This window comes from Xiphias gladius, chromosome 3, assembly GCF_016859285.1.
Source record: "Xiphias gladius isolate SHS-SW01 ecotype Sanya breed wild chromosome 3, ASM1685928v1, whole genome shotgun sequence".
In the NCBI taxonomy this organism is placed as follows: Eukaryota; Metazoa; Chordata; class Actinopteri; order Istiophoriformes; family Xiphiidae; genus Xiphias; species Xiphias gladius.
In genome coordinates this window covers 17,032,494-17,055,148 of record NC_053402.1, presented here as the reverse complement: position 1 = coordinate 17,055,148, position 22,655 = coordinate 17,032,494, and the positions used below count along the sequence as shown (strand labels likewise).

At 41.5% G+C, this 22,655-nt stretch overlaps 1 protein-coding gene across 1 annotated transcript in view; it reads right to left on the bottom strand.

Annotated features, from left to right (window-relative positions):
- Window positions 1–14,124, bottom strand: part of col5a3a (collagen, type V, alpha 3a) — a 50,819-nt gene extending 36,695 nt beyond the window's left edge. The window contains exons 1-4 of the mRNA XM_040157418.1: window positions 13,897–14,124; window positions 4,463–4,630; window positions 3,882–4,095; window positions 3,275–3,437 (exon numbers count right to left, since the gene is read on the bottom strand). Coding sequence (XP_040013352.1) covers window positions 3,275–3,437; window positions 3,882–4,095; window positions 4,463–4,630; window positions 13,897–13,981 — 630 coding nt within the window. The 5' untranslated portion in view covers window positions 13,982–14,124. The remainder of the gene's footprint in view (window positions 1–3,274; window positions 3,438–3,881; window positions 4,096–4,462; window positions 4,631–13,896) is intronic.
- Between the last annotated feature and the right edge of the window lie 8,531 nt (window positions 14,125–22,655).

Sequence of the window (22,655 nt, the reverse complement as noted above, 5' to 3'; positions counted from 1 at the left end):
AGTGCAACAGATGCTCACAAATAAGCAAAAACATATGACCACCATCAGACATAAGTCATTACCAGGGCTAAAATATGACTGAAACAGACATTGACTGATGTGATGTGCTTCTCCGATTTGTGTGATAAATCGATGGGGTTGCTAAACATTGAAATAAAGCTGCCCTTTAGTGATATGCTTGACAAGTCATGGTTTCAACATGCCTATAACAGTGAGCCAAAAACATTTCTTATTTCCAGTACTAATCGAGACGAGAAGGATCTGAATTTCCTAACAAATAAACGCTGGGCTGGATCTTATCTAAGCAGTCAGTGTGTTTTAGGCACATACACAGGGCACGCAGCAGCCAAGTAGGAGCTCAACCAGACTTGTGGACAGTTTGATGTTTGCTTCACTGCAAATGCAAGCAGACTGTAGAGTTTGGACACCAAACTTCTGTATTCATTTATAGGCAATCTGGAAGCAATAGAGACATTAGTGGCTGACCACGGTCCCCATGCTCCCACACTGAGCTCCCACGCTGGGACAACTGGGCCGGAACACTGGCCTCCACCCCAGAACCAGGGCCTGGGAATAGAGGCCCAGAGGTCAGGCTGCTTAATCTGTCCTCCCCTGTTTCCAGCTTTACTCGAGGTATACAACACTGATTCTTAAATATACACAGCCAGACATACATTCTTATGGCTATGGATACATAAATGTACACAATGAAATTCATATTTTACCATCGCATGTATCAATGAAAAATCTAAAACAGAAAAAAAATCATTTGACTCCTTCCATTTTTTGTTAAATGTGAGGTTCACCAAAACAATATATTAAGACTCAATTCTAGATTAAATTAAATTCAAACTAAACTAAAAACATTACCGCGATGACGATAAAGTGCATGGACGTGACTAAAGGATGGATCTCATCAACAGATAGTCTGAAGGGTTTTAGTCATCACAACTATTACTCATATCATTATCACAACTCTTCACATAGGATGATATACTGTATATGGGTATGGGAGTGTTTTTGGAGTATGGACAAAGATTAAATGGTCTCCACTGCTTCTGAAAAGGGGAATTTATAGAGCCCACAAGGAGACACATTTCTTAACTGGAGTGGGATATAGAGTAATTTGAAAACTGTAAAGCCCGTCACTGCCTGAGAGGGGATCATAAAGCAACATGGCTGGGGCAACTGAGGTTAGGTTAGGACATAGGGTAAATAAAATTAATGTGTGGACAAGGTTAGGGGGGTGGTTACTGAGTACACAAACCTAAAAGTAGTAGGTGTTCACCTGTCAGGGCCAAGGACATCTGGTTTTCTCCTGGTGAAAGTGAAGGAGGCTGTGGTTTCTGTCTATTAGACCAATAAGGAGTAATAACAACCCTCCCTCTGTGCTTTCTCAAAGTTTAACTACATTATGTTCCCTTTTGCAGACTGTGGCATATTTCTGGGACACTGAGGGGAAGGAGGGTTGGGAAGATTATATTATATATATAATACCGTATATCTCTCTATATATTTCCTTTTCTTTCTCGCTCCATTGGTAAGCAGACAAAGAGCCCTGAGGACGTAGCAGGGGAAGGGGCTTGAGCTGATCTTTATTTCATGCTCTGGGTGAGAGATTTAGAGTGGGGCCTCACTGAGAATGACAATGGAGCAGGGGTTGCATATTGTCACTGGAAGCACAGAGAATGACTTACGACAATAAAGGTTACTGAACTGCGAAAAGAAGCTTCTTGTGCTTCCATTTTTTGTACTGCATATTGATACATGTGTGGACACATAGTCTAATGTGTTAAACTGTTGAAGTGCACTTCAACAGGATCAAATGATCAAATTTCCCAGGTGAATGCAATTTGGAAAGACAAACGCAAGAACTTTTTCTGTGATACATGTCCTTGGCTACTCACTGATAAAAAAAAAAAAAAGCCCAACATGCGCAGCCACAAGAAGCAAGTATATCTCCTGCAGGACGATAAGTCCTGATCATCAGAAGACATGATCAAACAGTCAAACATGCTTCTTAACGCCCAAATGCCCAGATGGCCCATTCAGGCTCACGTCAATGCATATATAGCCAACAGATCTAACTGACAAATCATAAAGCAAAGAAAGGTTTCATTTCTTGGCTTTGCAATGGAAGTGACGAGGCTGGGCATGTCTGAACAACATGCCTCCCTCCAAAACAACTCCTTTTCCTCGGCACTGCTTTGTTCCTGCGGAACTTGATTGACAGGACACCCCTGTCACCCCATAGCCTCCTGAACTGTGATTTTCCCTTTAAATCTTTTCCTAAGCAGCTTTAAAAGTGTGTGTGTGTGTGTGTGTGTGTGTGTGTGTGTGTGTGTGTGTGTGTGTGTGTGTGTGTGTGTGTGTGTGTGTGTGTGTGTGTGTGTGTGTGTGTGTGTGTGTGTGTGTGTGTGTGTATTCCACAGTAGCAAATAAAATTTATATTCTGTTTATCCCACAATTTCACCGACACAACTGCATACTGTATAATGCTCCATAGATCATATACAGTATGATGTATGGTAATGCATTCAAGTTATAAAGGGAACTATTCAAATCCAATATCTTATTTTTGTGCGTTTTTATGCACATTTCTCCAAAATCAGGCCTGACATATTTGGTGTGTTTTAGATCTTGACAAGAATTTTAAACAAAAAAGGTATGAACAGTGCTTGGCCATTGGTGCAGTATGGAGAGGTCGTCTAATCTGATCGACAAACTATCCAATTACTTATGACTTTACTCAGCCGGCTATACAAATGTTAAAGTTAGCAGCAGTACAGATAAAATACACCCAGTCTGGTTAAATGTAAAGAAGTGTGATAGCCTATAGAGGCTGACAAATAAAGTAAAAAAGAGGAAAAGTCGCACAAATGAAAACTAGGTCAGCAAGACGTCCCCCTACAGCGCCTTGTCAGATGATTCTGCTAATATGCATTGTATAATACACCAGTGAAAGCCTCCCATGGTTTCACATGAATACTTAATAACACAACGTTCACATCATACTGAATCTCCGTCTTTATGTCTACCTCAACACAGAAATGCAAGAAACACACACTTGCTGGCAATCACCTACATTCTGTGGCCACAGATCATGAAACATTCAAATTAACTGTTATTCTTAGTAACAGCCCAACTGGACCCTGCTAAAAATTTGACTAACTACAATGAAAAACAGGTAACTGAATTGGATAAGAGTGTGATACCCAAACGAAGCACTGGATTATCTGTTCTCAGAGGCTCCTACACTTTGATAAAGTCCTACCTCGAATACTTCTTCATCCAGCAGCCGTGTCCCAAACACAGTGACACCCTCTGTGCTGACCACAGCACTGTCCCCGCGCGGCAGATCCAAGGTCTCAACCCTCTGACAGTCCAAGTAGAGGGTCACAGACTTCTCGTGCACACTGTAGGCTATCCTGTGCCACCTGAAAGAACAAAGACGGAGTCAACATTTGCATACAATTAACGAAACATAGTAGTGGAAATATTTTGTGTCTGAAGGTAAGTCTGTTGCCCAGCAGAATCAGCAATGTAAAGAGTTTTTTCATGCCTCTCGCTAGTCCAGCAAACCAGTCTTTGAGCCCAAGACTGTGAAGGATTGATTTCCTTAACTACTTTGATCAGATGAAATCCTTGCAGAAAGTGCTCCACAACCATCTTATTTCCTTTAAGGTTGCTCAAGTTCATCCCATGGATTCAGGTGTATGAAGCAGACTGCAGAAATGTGAGGCCTGCCTCAGATTTCAAGGCTTGGGGAAGTTTCACACGCACAGTTAAGATAAATTATTGATCTATTGAAAACACACATCAGATACAGTGTGCTGTAAAATCAACAGAAAGGCAAAGTTATAGGCCCTCAAACTACCCACTTTCCATCGGCCAGGTTGATCCTCTTGAAGATGGGGTACATGTCTGGTGTGGGCTGCCCATGTTGGTCCTCATAAAGGAAGACAGGTGAACGGCCCACCTCGATCCCCAGCTGCTGCACCCCCTGGTCATCATACACTGAAAGCAGGAAGAACTGGGAGCCCTTCTTAGCTCGCACAGTAGCCATCAAGGAGAAGGTCTCAGGAAATTTGGAATCTGGAAGGGGAGAGGAAAAGAGAGGAGAGGAGAGGAGAGGAGAGGAGGAGAGGAGAGGAGAGGTGTTGTTAAGTCATACAAGAGAGAACACAGCAGGGAGCAGACATTTTTATCACATGCCTGCTGCCAGTGAGACCTGAGTAAAGATAATAATGGTGAAGAATATTGCCCATGAAAGCAGCAAGCACCCACAAGGAGGAGTAAATGGAGTTCAAAGTCAGATTTCCAAAGGTTTTACTGAGAGAAGAATCCCTCACTAAAGTGACACATTTGAATGCTTTTTGCCTTTTTTGGAAATTCTTGTTGACTGATTGGACTGCAAGCTATGCTGTATATATATGATCTAGTAGGAAAAAAAGTCCACTACCAGGGAAGAGCTGTTTGGTGGGAGCACTGAGCTGGATCTTTTTGTCTATCTTGTAGGCCAGGTCCGTCGCATCCATGCCCCTCCTGCTGGTGCAGAGACCAGCCTCCAAGGACACACCCTCCATGTTCTCTGATAACTCCAGCACTCGCAGAACATCAATGGGATCCACTGGGAATGGAAACAAGAGAGAAAATCAACCATCTGCACATAGTTATAAAGTACTTAGAAAAAATGTGGGGTTTTTTGTTAATGTAATGTTCATAGACAGTTGCCAATTCTGTCTCTTTAAACAAGATGCACTGCTGTCTGTATTTTCCTCTTTCTAGCAGAAACAGATAGGCTGGAGCTTGTGGCAGATGGCTGCAGCATGCCTTTAGTCATATCAGACTCACAGTTAAATTCTGCCAGTGTGACAGCACTTTGTTGTCTGGCTCAGTTAAGTGCTGGTTGTTACCGAGCTGAAAAGCAGGGTTTAGTGTGGCTGAAAGCTGGTCTTAAAGTGGGGACGCTTCCTGCTTCTTAGGAGTCAGAAGAGACAAGCTCCTCTGAGATGTGGCTGCAGGTGGCCAGGCTTCTGTGGGTGTTATTATAGGATAGGGGTGGTACACAGCCTAACCCATAATCCTACTGGAGCACACCTGACAGCTGACACCTGCACAACACTCTGCCTGCACCAGGGAGCAATACTATGCATCGCATTTATCACAATTTAAACACTTCACTGGCATAAATAAGCACGTTAGTGATTCATCAATTCTCATTGCTAAAACATCTCCCCTAATAAGTCAGCCAGTTTTGTATTTTTTTCAAAAATTATTTTTCTGCTAATGGGGTAAGATCATTGTATTTGTTCCGCATGCAATTTCCTTTCTTTCAGGAATTTTCTAAAAGTGCATGTAAATATCTCGAAACAAGACAGAATAAGGCAAATTGCTGCATAACAATCAAGATAATTGATATTATTGTCATTTAAACTCTGTCATTTAAAACAAGTAGATTTTTATTATAAACAGGAAAACCGATCTCATTAGTTGTTACGGTAGAGAGATTTTTTTTTTGTTGTGCACATGTACAGTATCAAATTATGCTTATTTGCAATGAGCACAGCAACTGTGTGACAAAGGTGTAATGTTTCTCCCAGGGGTGGGTCTCTCTCATTACACTGAGCTTGTACTTTATTTGCAGTCTGCTGCTCACGTTATTAGATGTTCTGTTGATAGAGTGCTGCCATGAGCATTAGCCAGGATCAGAGCTTTGTGCGTAGCCAGTCTCCCACCAGCTGAGAGAGAGCCTGTTTCGGGCAACTCAGCACTTAGCATTCCAGGCATCTGAAATGAGGATCCTAAAACCAAATTGCCTCCTGTAGCTCTCGCCGCTAATACAGAGTTCGCCCTTTTATTCTCCTTGTTAATTAAACATGTGGAGAGAGTTTACCGTTGCCCAGACATTGCTCGCAGAAAAACACCATGTTACATTTTATGGCATTATTTATTTGCATAGCAGAGGCAGTTTATTCCAAGCAGCTTTGAGAGCTCGCCCTCTCAGTCCCCTAGCATGGCAATGGGGCTGTAAATAAGTTAAGCTGTGAATTACAGCCAGGCTCCAACAATGGAAAACATTAGGCACAGATCTAAAGGTATTTAAGACCTCAGGGCTTAAATTTTGAATTTATACTGAGTTATAAACACACCATGTGAATTAAATAATTAAAGAAGTTGCTGGCTAACAACAAAAACCTCAGGCTGTATATGTACAAGTGGCATGAATAAATGTTCACCCACACACAATCATTTAGGATCATTTTCAAATCTGCTCTAGCCATCATGACAGCTAACCAAGAACTAAATGTCAAGGAATGAGGTATCTATTGACTTTTAAAGGTCACAGCCCAGTCACCCACACTTAGATCAAGAATCAGGACTCCAACATTGTTTTCGATTGCACACTTTCTGGCACTATGACAACACAGTTTGTAAGTATTTTGTATCTGCAAGAAAGTCTAGTGGTGTTAGTCTTTTTTAAGAAAGTTTCAAAAGTGTTTTATTAGATCAAGTCTTTTTGCCTCTTGGTCTTATACAGTTAATGAAGTAAAATAATTTGGCCAATAATATTAATGGGTTGCAACAAACGTACATTCATGACATTTAATAAAGTAAGCATTTACTAAAGTAAGCAAGTCATGAAAAGGGCTACCTGCATTGTTGAATGCCCTGATCAGGTTGCCACGACATGGCACGCCAGTCTCTTTATTATATACAGTAATTCTTCATTAAATTCGTAAGTACCCGCATGTCTTTCAAAGCACTTTATTCTTTCCGACAGTCTCCTTTGCACTTTAGATCATGTCTGGGTCCGGATCCTTAATGTTGGTATTTAATTGAATTGGTAGGAGTGTCTCTGTCTTTGTCTGATCCCAAATGATCTCTTTTTAGCTCTGTTGTGGCCTTGTTTGATTCTTAACTGCAATCAGTCAAACCCAATTTCCCCTGGGTTAGCAAAGTTGAAAGTTTGTATTTTAGTCAAAGAATTAGAATCAGAATCCACTAAACTCTCCCTTTCTCTCTGTCCATCTATCTATCTACCTTGTTCTTTCTGTCTCTCTCTCTCATACATACTCATGCACAGAGAGGAAGGGAGGTCATAAGGCAGTTATGTTTGGAATAGTCTGTAAATTTTTCTAAATTGAAGCAACAGGATTCTTGGGTTTCTGTCAATTCATCCAGAACAGAACCTGACAATATTGCCCTAAACTAACACAATTAACTTTTCAACAGAAGTGTTTAATTACAAGCAATACAAAGATTATATATCAATGCACCCCATGAACTACATAAAGTAAATTTCTGCCTAAACCACTATGAGTTTTAAAAATAACTGTTGCCCAATTCTAAACATCAGCTATGGGCTGTGACAGGAGACTGTTGACCTCTTTCACTCAAGACAACAGAAATAAGTCAAAATGTGCAACAATGACACAGCAAGAAATCTGAGACAAGCAGCAGAAATTCCTCCAAAAAAAAGAAACTGCTTTCACAACCATCTTTCAGTTAAATGTACAGGGAATAATAGGCATCCAACACCCAAGTGTGCAAAAAAAACTGTTGAGGGATGGGTTTGGCAAGCTGATGATGATGAAATGTGGGAAAAAAACTATGTTGGACTTACGAAGACGAAACCCTGATAGCTGCTGGAACAACATCAAAAACTGTTTGGATACAATGACCAATGACCCTTATAAAATACAAACAAGTCTTTGTGGAAAAAACCCCTCAGTACCACCACCCCTGACTCTGGCATCAAGAAGAAAACCCCAGGATAGCGGCAGGCTGCCATATGAAGTATGGATCCATGCAGCATTCAATGAAAAAAAGTTATTTATTCCCTGCTTTGGATCCATTCATGTCACCGTGAGCTGAGCCAGTTCTTGCAGTCTCTTTACCTATCCTGTAGCACTGACTGTCTGTGCAGGCTTTGCCTGCATTTCATTACGCTTTGTGGTAATCGTGTCCTTACCTCACCTGTCAAAGTATGTAACTTCTTAAGAAACTTAGGAAGAGTGGATGAGTATGGGTACTGATAAAAAGCACTTGCAGCCTAGCGATTACACTGCTGGCCTGTGCAGCATGCTGTCCCTGCCCTTCTAAGAAATGGCTGAACATGTTTGAAATAGCATCGTTGAATCTCTAAGGACTTATTAGTCAGAGCATTTTCCAATCACACCATAAGGTGAGAGTACATGGGAAAGAGCTGAAACATCCAGCCGTTTCAGAGACATCTGGCAATTCTGGAAGAACAGTTGTAGCTAATCCACTGTGTACAGGATGTGATTGCTGTGTAAGTACATAATAATGCACATAAACACATACAAATTCTCCATATAAGACTTTTCTCAAGTTGTCTTTTTCTTGTTCTTGTTCTTGTTCTTCTCTATGAGACAACTATGTCTGCCCAGAAACAGTGGTGTCCAGGGTTTTCCTGACAGAAAAGAGCTGAGCACTCCACCTCACAGATCATGCTCTACCCCTGGAAATGCCACCGAAACAGTCTATATCTGTGTACATTCTCTGGCTGTGTGACACTTGACACAATCTTTCCATGCCCTGTAGTAATACAGCCCAGCACGTCTTCAGTCGACAGTTGAAGACATTGTTGATGACTCACACCACCTACACTCCCAGCTCAGCCTGCAAATACTAATCGCACACACACAATACTACACTGTCACAAACTATTGCGCCTGGGAACTGGGGAATTTTAACAAAAAAAGAAGCCAAAATGAATCTGGGCAATGAGAATTTCCCATGGTATCTTATGAACCCCCTGAGATGAATGGAAGAAGGGGACTGATAAGAAAAGTGCTGGATATGAGTATATCCAGCAGAAACATATAGACAGTATCTTATTCTTTTCTTCTATGGTTCTCTTCTTTCTTTTAAAATCTTTGTTTACTGAAATTCCACCGTCCATAAAAACTATGGTTGAGATGGCATTTCTTCAGAAAAGATTTTGAATGTGACAAGCTGTAAAATAGATCGAGATCAAGAATGAAAAATTGAGGACAGATGCAGTAGAAGTGATCGAATGAATCCGGGCACAGTTTCTCCCGGGCTACATGAAGAACAGCCTTAATCTAATTAGCAGTGGGTGTGACCTTTTGTCTGGGTCACTACTGTGTGTGGACAAGAACACTGAGGCGAGAAGAGATAATACACACTCTGAATGGATGAAAGTTTAAACACATGAACAGCCAAACATGACTGAAATACTGACTGTACACAGAGTATAATGCCCACCGAGGGTGGAAAAACAGCACTTTGGACCTCTGCCCTTGTCATAGTTTCTCTCCGTATCACTGTGTTATTTCATCTGTCAGACATTTTGCTCTTTTACTTGTAAGCAGAGGTTATTAAAACACAGTGGGGCATATTGGAAATATCTCTGGCAAAGGTAAATAAATCTGTTGTAACATTGAGGCAGATGCATTCTTTGGGCTGGAAGTATGCAAACTGAGAGGCATCGCTATTTATCGCCCTGGATGTACTTTGTGGTTGGATCTGCTCTCAGTTATCACTGACAGTTTAGGAGCAAGTCAAGTCAGAGGATGTGCACATGACTACTGGGGAATGTTTTTTTCATATATTCTGAGGGGTTATGGGTCAAGAAGTCATGAATATTACTAGGAGACAGGGAAAGCAATGATGGAAGCAACCAATACTGCTTAATATTAAGCCTCTGATCCATTTTAAGCATGTAGCCTGCAATACCTAATTATTTGTAATGCCACATTATTAATATTTGTATGATTATTCTCTGTGACCTGTGTAGGCATGAGACATCCTAAGACATGCAAACACGGAGGATAAGGAAGATGTCGGAAATTCTGTGGCAACTCTTTAATGAAAAAAGGGCAGTAGAGTTTTAAATCTGAGCTGCACAGGCACCGAGAGATTGGAGAAAGGATTTGACTTGACCAGCAACAGGAAATGTCCTAGATCCACATGCAAACAACACGGCAGAGACCATCCTGTGAGAAAAACTATTTATTGCAGCGTTGTCATTAACTTACTATAGATCTGAACAAGAAACATGGTCAACTTTGAAGAACAAACCACAGGGGCACGTATATGGGTCACTTTTTTACTCAAACATATCCCTTTGCTCATTTCGTACAACATGAGGGAAACACACAGAATAAATATTAAATTATTAAAAATAATTAAAAATAATTAAATAATTTTTTTTAAATAATTAAAAATAATAATATTCAAGGTTATAGGTGAATGACAATTATCAAATGATTTAGCTTGTTCAGAGTGTGTCGCTGAATAGGGATCAGTGGCTGTGTCCTGTTGCTTAGGTTAACGCTCACTGTCAGTTACACATGGTGTTGGAGCTGAAGGATTCTGGTGGAATCTGGTTACACATTTCATTCCAGTTCACATCAGCACCGCATTCTTCAATCTCCACAGTTTGTTCTGCTCATGTTTGTTCACAGCAGGTTGGACCGGCAAGCCAAAAGCTGCTTGGCCCATAGAGAAAACACCTGCCCCTCAAGGCCTCTAACTGGGCAGGCACTCCACGCAAACACACATTTGTACTTCTATACTTGTGAGGACGTTCTACAGTGAATCTATTCCCTAACCACAATCTCCACTGCATGCCAAACATTGGCCCTTAAACTAGCCTGACCCAATTTTTTAATTACTAAACTTCCTTTAAGAGGTGGAGGAGGGTATAAAATTTCCTGATGTAGGGGGATCTTTTCTCATCTCTTTACCCTTCTGAGGATATCAGGTCCTCATAAATATGTAGCAAACAGGCACAACAAATACAAACACAAGTGCACGAACAAAATTTCTTACGCACATGTGCATATATAGTATTTACATCTCAGGCACAGAGAATTACCCAGATACAAACATGCAAGCAGACACATGACCGAGCCTTTCATGTTTCAACCCCAAGGCATCATTTAGTCTCTCAGACATCATAACATTGAGGCAGTTATTATAGAATGTAACACCGGAGCTGCCAAAATCATAGCATAACGCTACATGTTACACACACATACATACACCATGCGTAATAATGGTACAGTGTATACACATGCTTTTCTCGAAGTTCTGTTCCTCTGCGCTTCTGAGGGACACCTTAAAGATGTTCTCAACAATTTGTGGGCCTCTGTGGAACGTCGAGACAAAGATCATACCCCACTATGGCAGCAGGTAAGTCTCTATGCTAAATGACCCTTGGCAGGTTCAGAGAAGTTGAAACACGAGCAGGGTCACGGTGTCACTGAGGGCAGCACATTGTTTTCGAGAGCATACAGATGGTGTTGGTAGAGAAGCCTACTACTGTAACCTCTACTGAGATGTGCATAAGATAGATGAGTATGATAAAAAAAAAAAAACTTTTCTGAGGCTCATAAACGGGGATTAAAGAGGCAGATGACTTGAAGGGGGGCACTGCAAAGAAGTTACCTTGCCTGATGTCGGCTCATTGCAAGTCTACAGGAAGCATCTCCAACTACTCCCACAGAAAAGTGCTGGAAGCATCCAGTGATCAGAGGCACAGAGCCACAGAAGCCCGATGGGAAGGGAGTCACTGAGTTTCTGCATGCCAGATGTGTGTTGAATACTATAGATTGCAGTTACAGCTCCATGAACTGTATCATTTACACATGTAATGTATAATAAACATAATTTCTACACTCTAAAAGACTTGGGGGAATTTCAAACAGTTTTCCTTATCAAAAAGTCTGAGAAGCAATTTTATGTGACACTTGCAGTATAAGCAACTAGGGACAGACATCAGCATCTCTGATACTTCTGATGTTTAATGTTTCCATTAGAGAAACACAAACTTACATAACAGAAGAAGAGACTAGAGCTGTAGCAAAAAATCCTCTTTTTCTATTCTCTATCTTGCTAATTTCAGCTGCCTTTTTCATTTGTTTTCATTTGCCACTAATTTGTTGCTGGATCAAAGGCGAACAAGGCTTGTTACTCCTTTGGGAGTCTGGTGCAGGATTGGCAGGGAAGTTGGATCAAACGGGACGCGGTGAGGGGGCTATATGCACGATTTCTCCTCTGTCATAGAACCAGTGAAGGATTAAGGCATAAGCAGGAGAAGGGAGATGATGTAAATGAAGAAATAAGGCATATAAAATAAAAACAAACTCTCCCTATTCCCACACGTTGAATGAAACAGAAAGAACAAAAGGAGGAAAAGAAAACTAAACAGAAAATGTGGCGGCTAAAGAACAGAGGATTCTAACTAAAACTAACTGTGGACGTGTGTAAGAATGTCTCACTTCTTGTCAGCAAACATGACTACAAAGTACTCTCTCATCTCTCAAACACACAGGGGAGGCATATGGCAAAACACTCTTCCACTGTAATACACACACACACATGTACACAAACACTCATAGACTCAGAGGGACAAATGCATTATCAGCCACATGCACATATCTAAGACCACCATATCAGCACCACCATATGTCCCATGCAATTTTAAATCATCTCAGCCTCTCACTTCACAGGCCCTCATTAGAGAGCAGTGGACACCACAGCCACTGTGTCACTTGGATGTGGTTAAGTCGTTTGGCTCACTTCCACCGGCCATTGCTTCATATCAGCCAATGAATCCCAACCACTCTTGCCAGCAATAAAGTGGGTGCATGCGGAAAGCCCCGGGTGAAAATGAGAAATCTTTAAGCACTTCTGGTGCCCACAGGGTTAACTCCTGCTATTAAGGCATGGCGGTCCATCGGGGAGTCTCTAAACCGCAGCACCTGCAAGGAAATAGTCTGCTAACAGTTGAAGATACTCGGGACACGACCGCAGGGCATGGAGCCCGGCTCGGGTCACAGATAGCAGTGGGCCAAATGACATACAGTATATATGCACAGCCTGGTTGTTACTGGCTGTCTTGGGAACAAGGGAGTCTTAGACACAGCTGAGACCGGGCTGTCTTCTTGCAGGGGGATAATTGAGTAATGAGTCACTGCTGTCCCAAAAGACGTAGTATCTTTGGGTCACTTAACTTACAACAGTCTAAAATATGATTTGTGGTGGTAGCCTGCAATAAAGCATGTAAAATACTTAAGTGCACCAGAATAATCAAAACTTAAAGCAGTAGGAGAGTTAGTACTAAGCCCCTTCACTTAAGACCTATGTAAGCAGAGGGCACATTAAACAGATCTATGACAGGAATTTTAATCTACTCGGTGTTCAGCCATTCGCCTGCTTCTCGAGCCAACGTTAAACCTCTTCGCAGTAAACCGGCGCTGGTCACAAGCAAACTCAAACATGACATCATACGTCTCCTGGGGTCGCTGCGAGTCTCGCGGCGCACCTGACGCAGGGAATTCGCACGGGAGCTCGAACCTTGGACATTCGCTCGGTTTAATATGCAGGCTGCGGCGGGAAAAAGCGGGGCGCAATCAAAACGCGCCCCTTGCGCACTGACGCGGATGATTCATATGAACGAATACTCGGGAATGGCCGATACATAGTTGCGAATCATAATTGCAGGGTTCTGAGACGTTCCGGCGGCTGCTAGAAGTCGCTCGAGCCGGCTCACAGCTGCAATCCGAGCCCGGAGCGACTCTTCGGGGCAAGTGGCGGCATCACCAAAACATTCCCACAGATTCAAAGCGCAGATAGAAGCCTCTCGCAAACCGGGATCCAAAGTGAACCATAAAAGGAAGAGAGTAAAGGTGGTGCTTTTGCTCTACCAACTCGCTGGGGGGCAAGTGATGAATGAGGGCGTCTGAAAAAAAAAAGTAACGGAAACCTCGATAAAGGGGAAGTGCACCTTTTTACAGAACGCACTGGTGGGACTCCTATGGATAATTTTACTTATTCCACCATCTATGGTACGTGGATATCTTAGTTGTTTCACCGCAGCCGTTGAACCAGATACTTTACCGGCTTGTGTCGTCGTCACGTGAAGCAGGATCAAAAGAAACAGCGGTATTCTCCTGCGCGACCTGGTCCCCATTAAATGGTCCATCTTTCCAAGCGGAGACCCCCCCGCCCCTCTGCCTCCGCAAACAGAAGGTTATACTGCACAGGTTAGATTTGCAGGAACCGAGCAGCCATGCGCTGAGAGAGGAAGAGAAGCCGGTCTGTAGTTCCACTTTGTTGAAGTTTTGTTGTGATGGCTCCTCTCAGTTTCGCTCTGTCCCTCTCATTCAATTTCTCCCTCTCCCCATCACCCCCTCCCTCTGTTCTCCTCCTCCTCCGCCTCTTCCCTCCCATAGGACGGTGTTCTGGGACGCATGGATGAGCGGTACGCCCGCAGAAGACTCACGCCATAAATCACCTTTATTACTCGCGATAATTTGTTAGGTCTCGCTTTTTAGAAGTGGTCATTACCCGCAGAAGTGATGTAGAGCACGGCACTCGTACCTGGTAACCTGTCAGTTTCCCGATTCCTGCAGGTTTAGTCAGCGTTGGCAACTTTATTATCCGCAGAGGAGACGGTAACAAGATGTGCGGCATCTGTAGGATGTAGGATTAAACTGGATCGGAAGGTGTCTCGGTGATTGAATACAGTGACAGGACGATGCAACCATTTCAGATATTTCTGTATTTAATTCTTAGTATTTGGCCTATAGATCACATGTTAACTTTCACCTGACAGTGAAGATCAGAGGTTTGACCAAATCATTTTGAAGCTGGACGTTGTATCCGAGCTCTGAACTTCACAGCAATAGGTAAATAAACCTCAACATTAAAGCAAGTTTTCAAGCAGTTAGGCTTTTGCAGACCAGGGCAGGTTATCTCCACCATCAGTTTAATCTCATTCCAGCACCGCAGCAGCGTTTCAGTAGGTAGTACTTCTCGAGCCTGCAGCATGATCCCTGAGAGCTGGAGCTTGAGCTTGATGCTGGAGGCTGAATCCTCTCAGGTTAGAGGTCACCGACTTCTGACAGTGCAAGACTGGTCAGCTTCGTCAGTTCAGAGGCAGTCACACCTGGCCAAAAACCATTATTCAAAACAATAAGATGTATTATTGCACAACCACTAACTTCACTTTGAGTGGTCATCCCACCTTTTAAAGCTCACTAATGCAAATCCACCAGGCAACAGAAAGTTCCTGTTTCCACAGAATAGAAATATATATTTTGTACATGTTTTACCTCATCACACTATTGAAAAGACATATTTGAGTGCGTCGTGATGAACATGTTTTTACAGTCATATGAATTTAATTTGCGTGAAACATCTGCAAGTTAATAATGTTTTAATAGGGACACTGCCGACAGGAATGAGCAGAAGTAATTGGTTGTGACAAGTCATCTACCTCTTCATACTGACATCTGTCCCAATCATCAGCCAGAACTTCAGTCTATACAGTATCGCTCACTTGTGGAGGCTGGATACAGTCCTGCCAGAAACCGAACTAATTCTACAAAGACTGTGGTATTCAGCTGAAACATCCTCTAAGATAAGACTAGTGAGGACCTTGTCTAATTGGAAAATTACCAAAGATAATGTCTATAGAGTCCAAGCTACAACAGGCCTTTGTATAGAAACTGGGAACAGGGGCCAAACCATAATTTCTCAAGGGAGAAGAGTCTGAAAACCACAGAAAGAGGGAGAAGCCCAACAATAACAGACAGTTGTGACCCAAAGAGAGTTAAGATGTGGTTACAAAACATGGTAATGCTTGTTTATGCTAAATAAATAATGTGAAAAGGTTGGGTTCAACAATATTAAAAAAAATCTTCCTTCAAATTCTTCAAAATAATTAACCCTCCTGGAATATAGAATATAAAAGATACATTTCCTTAGCCTCAAAAACAGTGGATTTTGGGAGCACATGTGGGAGACTGATTAGAAAGAACATAGAAAGAGAGAAAGGGGTTCAACAGGACCATCCAGATAACTGGACAGATTGAGGTTGATCTGGTAGGTAAACAATGGACCCCCTGACCTCCCACCATCTCCCTTCTGAGTACCAGCTTAGCAAGCCTGAGTCAGGGCCACATTCCTAGCAGCTTTTAGCAGATAGTTACTAAGAGTCCAGTGGGTAGTCTGAGCTCTGGGTGAGAAATATTTCCAGAGCATGTGCTATGTACCTTTGTCCAACTACTTGGACCTGTACAGCTTAGAGATAGTTACTCTTTAAAACACAGAAAAAAACGATAAAACAAAGAAAACTCAGGCTTCCAATGAACAATGAGTTGTTTATGGAAAAATAAACTTGACTAGACTTTGGTTTTCCACATGATGGGCAACAAACATTCATTGATTGAGCCTGGGACCCAACACATAAATTTCCATTATTACACATGACAAGACTGCGATGTGCAGGAAAATTCTAATTAAAATCAAAGTCGATCCATTTGTCTCCTGCCAGTAATTTGTCAACTTCTATTAACCAAGAGGGTTTCATAAATTAGGCTGATAATGATTAATGTAAGGCAAATAGATTATCCTTTTTCAGGTTGGTGTAAACACATCATCGCTGCTTAAAAGTGCTGTACATGGAGAGCAAAGTCAGTTCATGCTGGCAGTCTCTTTATCCGGATATTCAATCTGCAGAGACCAACACAGCCACTTTTTTTTGCCCACATTTCAAATCTTGTGGAAACCCTAAGATTGTAAATCATATGTGTTTTGACATGTATTTATGGATTAGGGGTTAGAAACAAAATCACAGGTGAAGTCTTGCAGGAGATCAATCTGTTGCAGACTTTGTAGGAGAAAAAAAAAAGCTTAAGGATGTGTTTCTGTCTCACTCTGGATTTTCCCCAATTTCAGTCTTAGTCTCTTGTCGTTTTTTTTTTTTTTAGTTATTCTCTAATTCCCAAGGAATGATACAAATTATGCTTACAGTATTGGAGTTGGAGGTTTATCCCAGACATGTGATCTTTGGTCTTAAGTAGTATCTCTCTTTCTCCCTCTGCAGGTCATTCTGTGCTGATAAATGATGGCGCACTTTTCTTATAATGTAATCACTGAGAGGATGGAAGTGAAGTGATCTGTCACCACCTTATTTTAGGCCCCGTGAGACACAGTGAAACCTTATTAATCTTCAAGAGGAGCTGATGAGCGTTTAGGATTAGAGCCCCTAAAATGGGCTTTCAATTGAGTCTGCTTCTGTTCTGCTCCGTAAAACATGCCAGAACAGGATGACAGGCCAACCGTCAGGAAAACTATGCATCCAATGTTTGAGAAGGAAGAAGCAACCGAGTCTTTCAGCTTGCTAAAAACACATATATGTATGTTTAAAAAAGGAAAATATCTTTTGTCTATCTTTCTTCTTATCCCACTGCTTCCTAATGGGCTTGTGATGTCATTTAGTTGTATATTATGTGATAAACATTGTTATTACTTTTTGTCATTGTGATATAATGAGGATTGAAAGATGAGTGTGAATGATGATTGCATATCTAAGTTTGCTGTCTATGTGTGTGGTGGAGCCTGACAGCTAATCTGATGTCACTTCACGTCACCATTTATAGCAGACTTACAGTTTTTTTTTTCTGCGTATGGAGGTTCTGAGAAACAGCCAGAATCATTCAGCAATGCATGTCACATAGAAGAAAAGCTATGTGGTCTCAGTCCTAATGGTGAAAAAATGTGGTCTTTTATGCGGGGGACGGTGTAAAATGTGGGTTCTGTCAGCGATTACAAAACAAGAAAAAAAAATCTGTTATTCTTAACCGATCAAGAGTGCAAGTAAAAGGCAAGAAAAAAACAACAAATGCGCATTTTTATTGTGGGGGGGGGGTTAATCTGTCAGAGGCTAGTAAAACCCATGATCTGTGAAAGTACCTCAATGTGACTGTGCCACCCACTGACTGCTGATGATTGCATCTCAATACATCAGACATGATGTGTTCCTACATAAGAGCCTTCACCAAACCACACCCTCTGATACAAAACCATCCTGAGGCAGGTATTCTGGGTATACCTGCCCGCATTACAAGGGGGCGGAGTGTGCACATTAGACAGGATAAGGCTGGCTGCTTGGTATTTCATCATTACTGCTCTTATCTTAACCAATTATGGTACTTAGAATTTGAAAAAAACTGAGCTGAGCTTTGTTGAAAAGGAGCAAGATCCCTATCAGAACTAAATTTGTGCAGGGATTGGATGCAAAGCTGTGCTATCAGTCATATTACTCCAAACAGTCAGTTGCTAAACCCTGTTGTACTTTAGCTGCCAAACCAGGGATGGGCCACAAGAAAGTATACAGAAATTTTCCCTTTTGCACTGGGCCAGTAAGAGGAACTGCCGGTCTAGTGATAATTATAATCATTAGAGATGATGGGAGACTAAGCTAATTAACGTCTAAGGACCATGTCTGTTAAATGAACTGCTCAAACAAATAGACTAAATAAACTGAACCGGCGACCACACTCAAGCTTACCCTGCTGTGTACCCTCCTTCACTGTTTGTTTACAGCACAAAACACCATGATTGTGTTTTATAGCAAGGCAACTAAGCTGAAAAGTGGGATTTTCAGGGGAACTCGCGGTAAACCAGCTAAACAATGACTAAATAATGACTCCACATATGATGCGAAACGGCATTTCTTTGAAATTTCAAACATGTGTGGAAGACATCTAAAATGGGGTCACACCTCTCCATGAAACACATTTTTAACCCATATATGCTAGAAAATATCTTTAGAATGGATTTACTTCATTTTATTGATATTATCAAATATATTTTACTGTTAGAGTTGAAGCATACATGAGGACTTTAAGAATAAGCAAATGATTTGGTAGGAAGAGTTATACAACACGGTGCCTAAGTGGAGATCCCCCCCTGGGAATCTATTTGTGTACTTTGTTTGCATAAGATCAGATGTAACTGGCACCATGCTGCTGTTTCTCATTGCTTTCTGTTTTCACTGCCCTTTGAATAACCTAGGAGTGGCAATGTCCTTTACTTTTCAGCTTGTTTCCTTGAAGAAATTTAGTGCCACAAAAACCGTTGCCTCCATGTGTAAGTTAACTACCAGAAAAACTACAACTCTAAATTTCCCTGTTGGGGTGATGCTTTTCAACAGGCATGCGCCTGAAAATGTGCCAATGACTTATAATGATGAGCTGTAACTTTATGAATGTTTCTAAGAATGGCATTCACTGGTGACCCTCAGTGTGCCATTGCTCTCAAAGCACTCTCTGTGGAGTGTTCATTGTGTGTGGTCTGCAGCTGCAGCAATCATTTTAAGTCTCCTCTTTTGGGTACAGCTCATGGGCAACTCTTTTAACAACTTTCTCTCAATTAACGGACCTCTGCCTGCCTCAGAACCCCTAAAACATTTTCCCAGCTCACTCTTTTCTAAGTCCTTGCACCCATTCTTTCTCTGTTTTTAAGTCTCCCTCCCACCCACCAACCCCCAGCTTCTCTATCCCTTCGTCCCTTTCTTCGCCTCTATTCTCATGAAGTTTGCATTCCACACCTCCTCTGCAGACTGCACACAAAAGAGCCACTCCTGACCTGTGGCAAACATTCCAGTCCTTTAGGCCCTTTCACCCAGCCAGCGTCCCTTGTCCCTCCAGCAGCATCAGCCATTCTGTCTCTTGTCCACTGCTACTGCATGGAGTTGCCACTAACTGAATAAAAAACGAGTGATGGTCTATCGATGCACTTGATGTATGCGTTGGAATATTATTGTGGGAATTATTAGTAAAATTTGAAAAAAATCAGCATGCATAAAAATGTTATATTTCGAAGTAAAAAAAAAATTTAAGGGACTAATATTTGAAAGGCAGTGTCTACATTCATTTGTAATAACAAATAGTTTAAAGTACAGTGTACATTTAGAACAACATCTCTGTCTAATCACACAATCTATCTTTAATTATGACGACTCAAAACAGAAACTGACTTCATAAAATCCGCTGGACAAACAGTGAAAGTTCCGGGGCCATCTGCTCATTTTTAAAAGTCTGTACACAGGAAATTGACTATTGGGCTATAAAAGTGGGTTTAAAGGGGATGGGGATGTCATTTTCTTTTACTTGGACTTCGATGAGGAGGTTATGGATGACTTGGGCGCAAGGCACAGCAGGAGTATGCTGTATAACGGGAGTCTAAAAGCAGAGAAAGCACGTGGCGTGGAAAAGCATGTATGGGCTTGTATTTTCTCCTCCTCTTTGTCTCTTTCCTCACTCCTTCTGTGTCTTAGTGCCTCAATCTCTCCCAAATTCCAACACAATAGCTTGGAGGCTGTTAGACATCTCCGGCACCCCTCCTCATCTCCATCCACACCTGTCCACTGTCTCTGGAGGCACAAGGGAAAGCACGCTAGGAACGCCCCTTGCCTTACTCAGCTGACCTACTCTGGCCCTTTTAGCACCTTATCCAGCGGTGGGCTGGCCATCTGCAGTATCAGCAGTTTTCCGGTTGGGCCACTTCATGATTGGGTCGATGTTAGTTTATACTTACTTGCATTGTGTCATAATATAAATTTAGGGGCCAAATAAGTTAAATTAGAACTGGCTTCAAACTAATGATTTGATAGCAAAATAGCCAAAGGGTGATTTTTAAATTGCTGGCTCAGTGTTGCTGGGCTGGTCTGGCTCAAAGGTTCAGGGCCATTTTTTCATTCTCTGTCCCTGACCATGACATTTGCTCAGACCACCACCAATGCAAAGTATACTTGTATTGTCAAATTTTAAAACTTCTGCTCTCCGGAGAGAGAAATGGGTCATGGCTTAGGGATTTTCTAAATTAGCAGACATCAGCTTTGTGAGACGGCAAAAGGAAACTGGGCCTGAATCTTAAGCTGACAGCGTGTTCTCTGTTGTGAGCACAATAGACAGTGTATCACATGCAATTATATATGCATCATATGCTTGAGGATGATTTTTTTACAGCAAGGCTAAACTTGTCTTCACACCATCAGCCTGCCGATTACTGGCTGACCACTGATGGGTCAGGCCAGGACTCCACTCATTATTGAAATATGTCTTCCCTACGGGAGAATCTCTCCTTTCAAAGTTATGATGGAAATGACTAGCTGCTCTTGAAGTTGAAGGTCTGTCCATAAGTAACCTTAGTTTACACCCAGGGTTGACGAAGTGGCTGGAAAACTCAGGGGCCCATGCCCTGTCCTCTCCTACCGGTCCTTCTGCTGATCTGCGTGTGGACCGGTGTCCTCTGCTTTCACCTGCTGTATTTTTCCGTAAAGTGCCCTGACACTGTGTTAACATGTTAAAATGGGAAGGGGGTTAAAAGGGTTAACCAGGTGGGAGGATGAAAACCTGTCATCGCCGTGTGCTTGTGCTCACAACTTTGTTGTAAAGGACAGACCTGTTTTTTTTGTCGTTAAAATAATCATAAATGACTTGCAAGTTTTAGTTACATCAGTGGAATCGGGTTAAAAGCTGAGGTGAAAATACATTTGTAAAGAACACCCAGAGTCATTTTACCTGGGTGGACCCTCTTTATAGGCAGACGATCAGACTAATTATTATATTAATAACTATTATATAATGTCATACCAAAGTGCTGCCTAATCCTCCTAAACTATTTCGGAACAGGAAACAAAAGGCATCTGAGCTGTACAAGATCAAGCATAATAATCCCAGTTCACTTTGTATGTTAAAACAGCAACAAATGTGCTAATGATTCCACTACGTAATGATCACATTAAATACATTATATGTTTTAAAACATTAACAACTTATAGATTTTCTTTTTTTAAAGAGCAAGGGGATCAAAAATCTAATCACAAAACACCCTTAACTGGGGGGACCAGCAGTTGTGTTTGAAGTTTCCATCATGTAAAGGAGGCATGGCATTTGATAAGTACAACAGTTAAAGTGAGATAAAATTCTGATGACTTTCAACAAATCATTCACTCATTCAATCATTCCAGACTGCTCTTTGGAACGTCCACTCATCCCTGCTTGAGGGTAATGAGGATTAGAATTAGAGCAAATGGTAAAGTTAAACTTACAGTGCTCTCCCATACCTTCTAGTTTGCATGGGATTGCATCACATTTAGCAACAGGCCAAAACACAGTAGACTCTGACTCTTGCACTGTGGCCATTCATAACAGAAAAATGAAGCGAGTCTGGTTTGAGTTCTTATCATCGGCACTTTGACCCCTTACAACATCCATCAGGAACAGGGTCCACTGGCCACCATAACAGCTGACGAACCAAACTGAAACATAGCTGATAAGCTCAGACTCGGACCGTTCTCCTTACATTCCTATGTTTATTAAATATTTGGATCACACTTACAGCAATTATCCTATGTTCATTTGATGAGGCGTTATGCGCCCAGCAAGCCCGAGCCCTCGGAATTCTCAAGTGTGCTGCACCTTCCTTTACCACTAGATGGCAGTACAATATAGCGCATTAAATGGCTATAAACATAAGCTCCCAAAGTTAAGGTAAGCATGGGATAACTTAAAAATAAACCAAATAGAGAATGACAGAAAACGTTTAATTTAGGTTTATAGCAAAGAGTATAATAATAATAATAATAATAATAATAATGATGCTGACGATAATAATGATAATAATAATAATGATGATGATGATGACGATGATGATGATGATGATGATGATGATGAATAATTATTATTATTCAATTTGATTTAATTCTAAAAGAATAATAGCAATTGTAAAAAAACGGATTTAAGAAAAATAATAAAACCATGATCCAGTTAAGAATATTAACTGTAATATTGGAGTGAACCAGA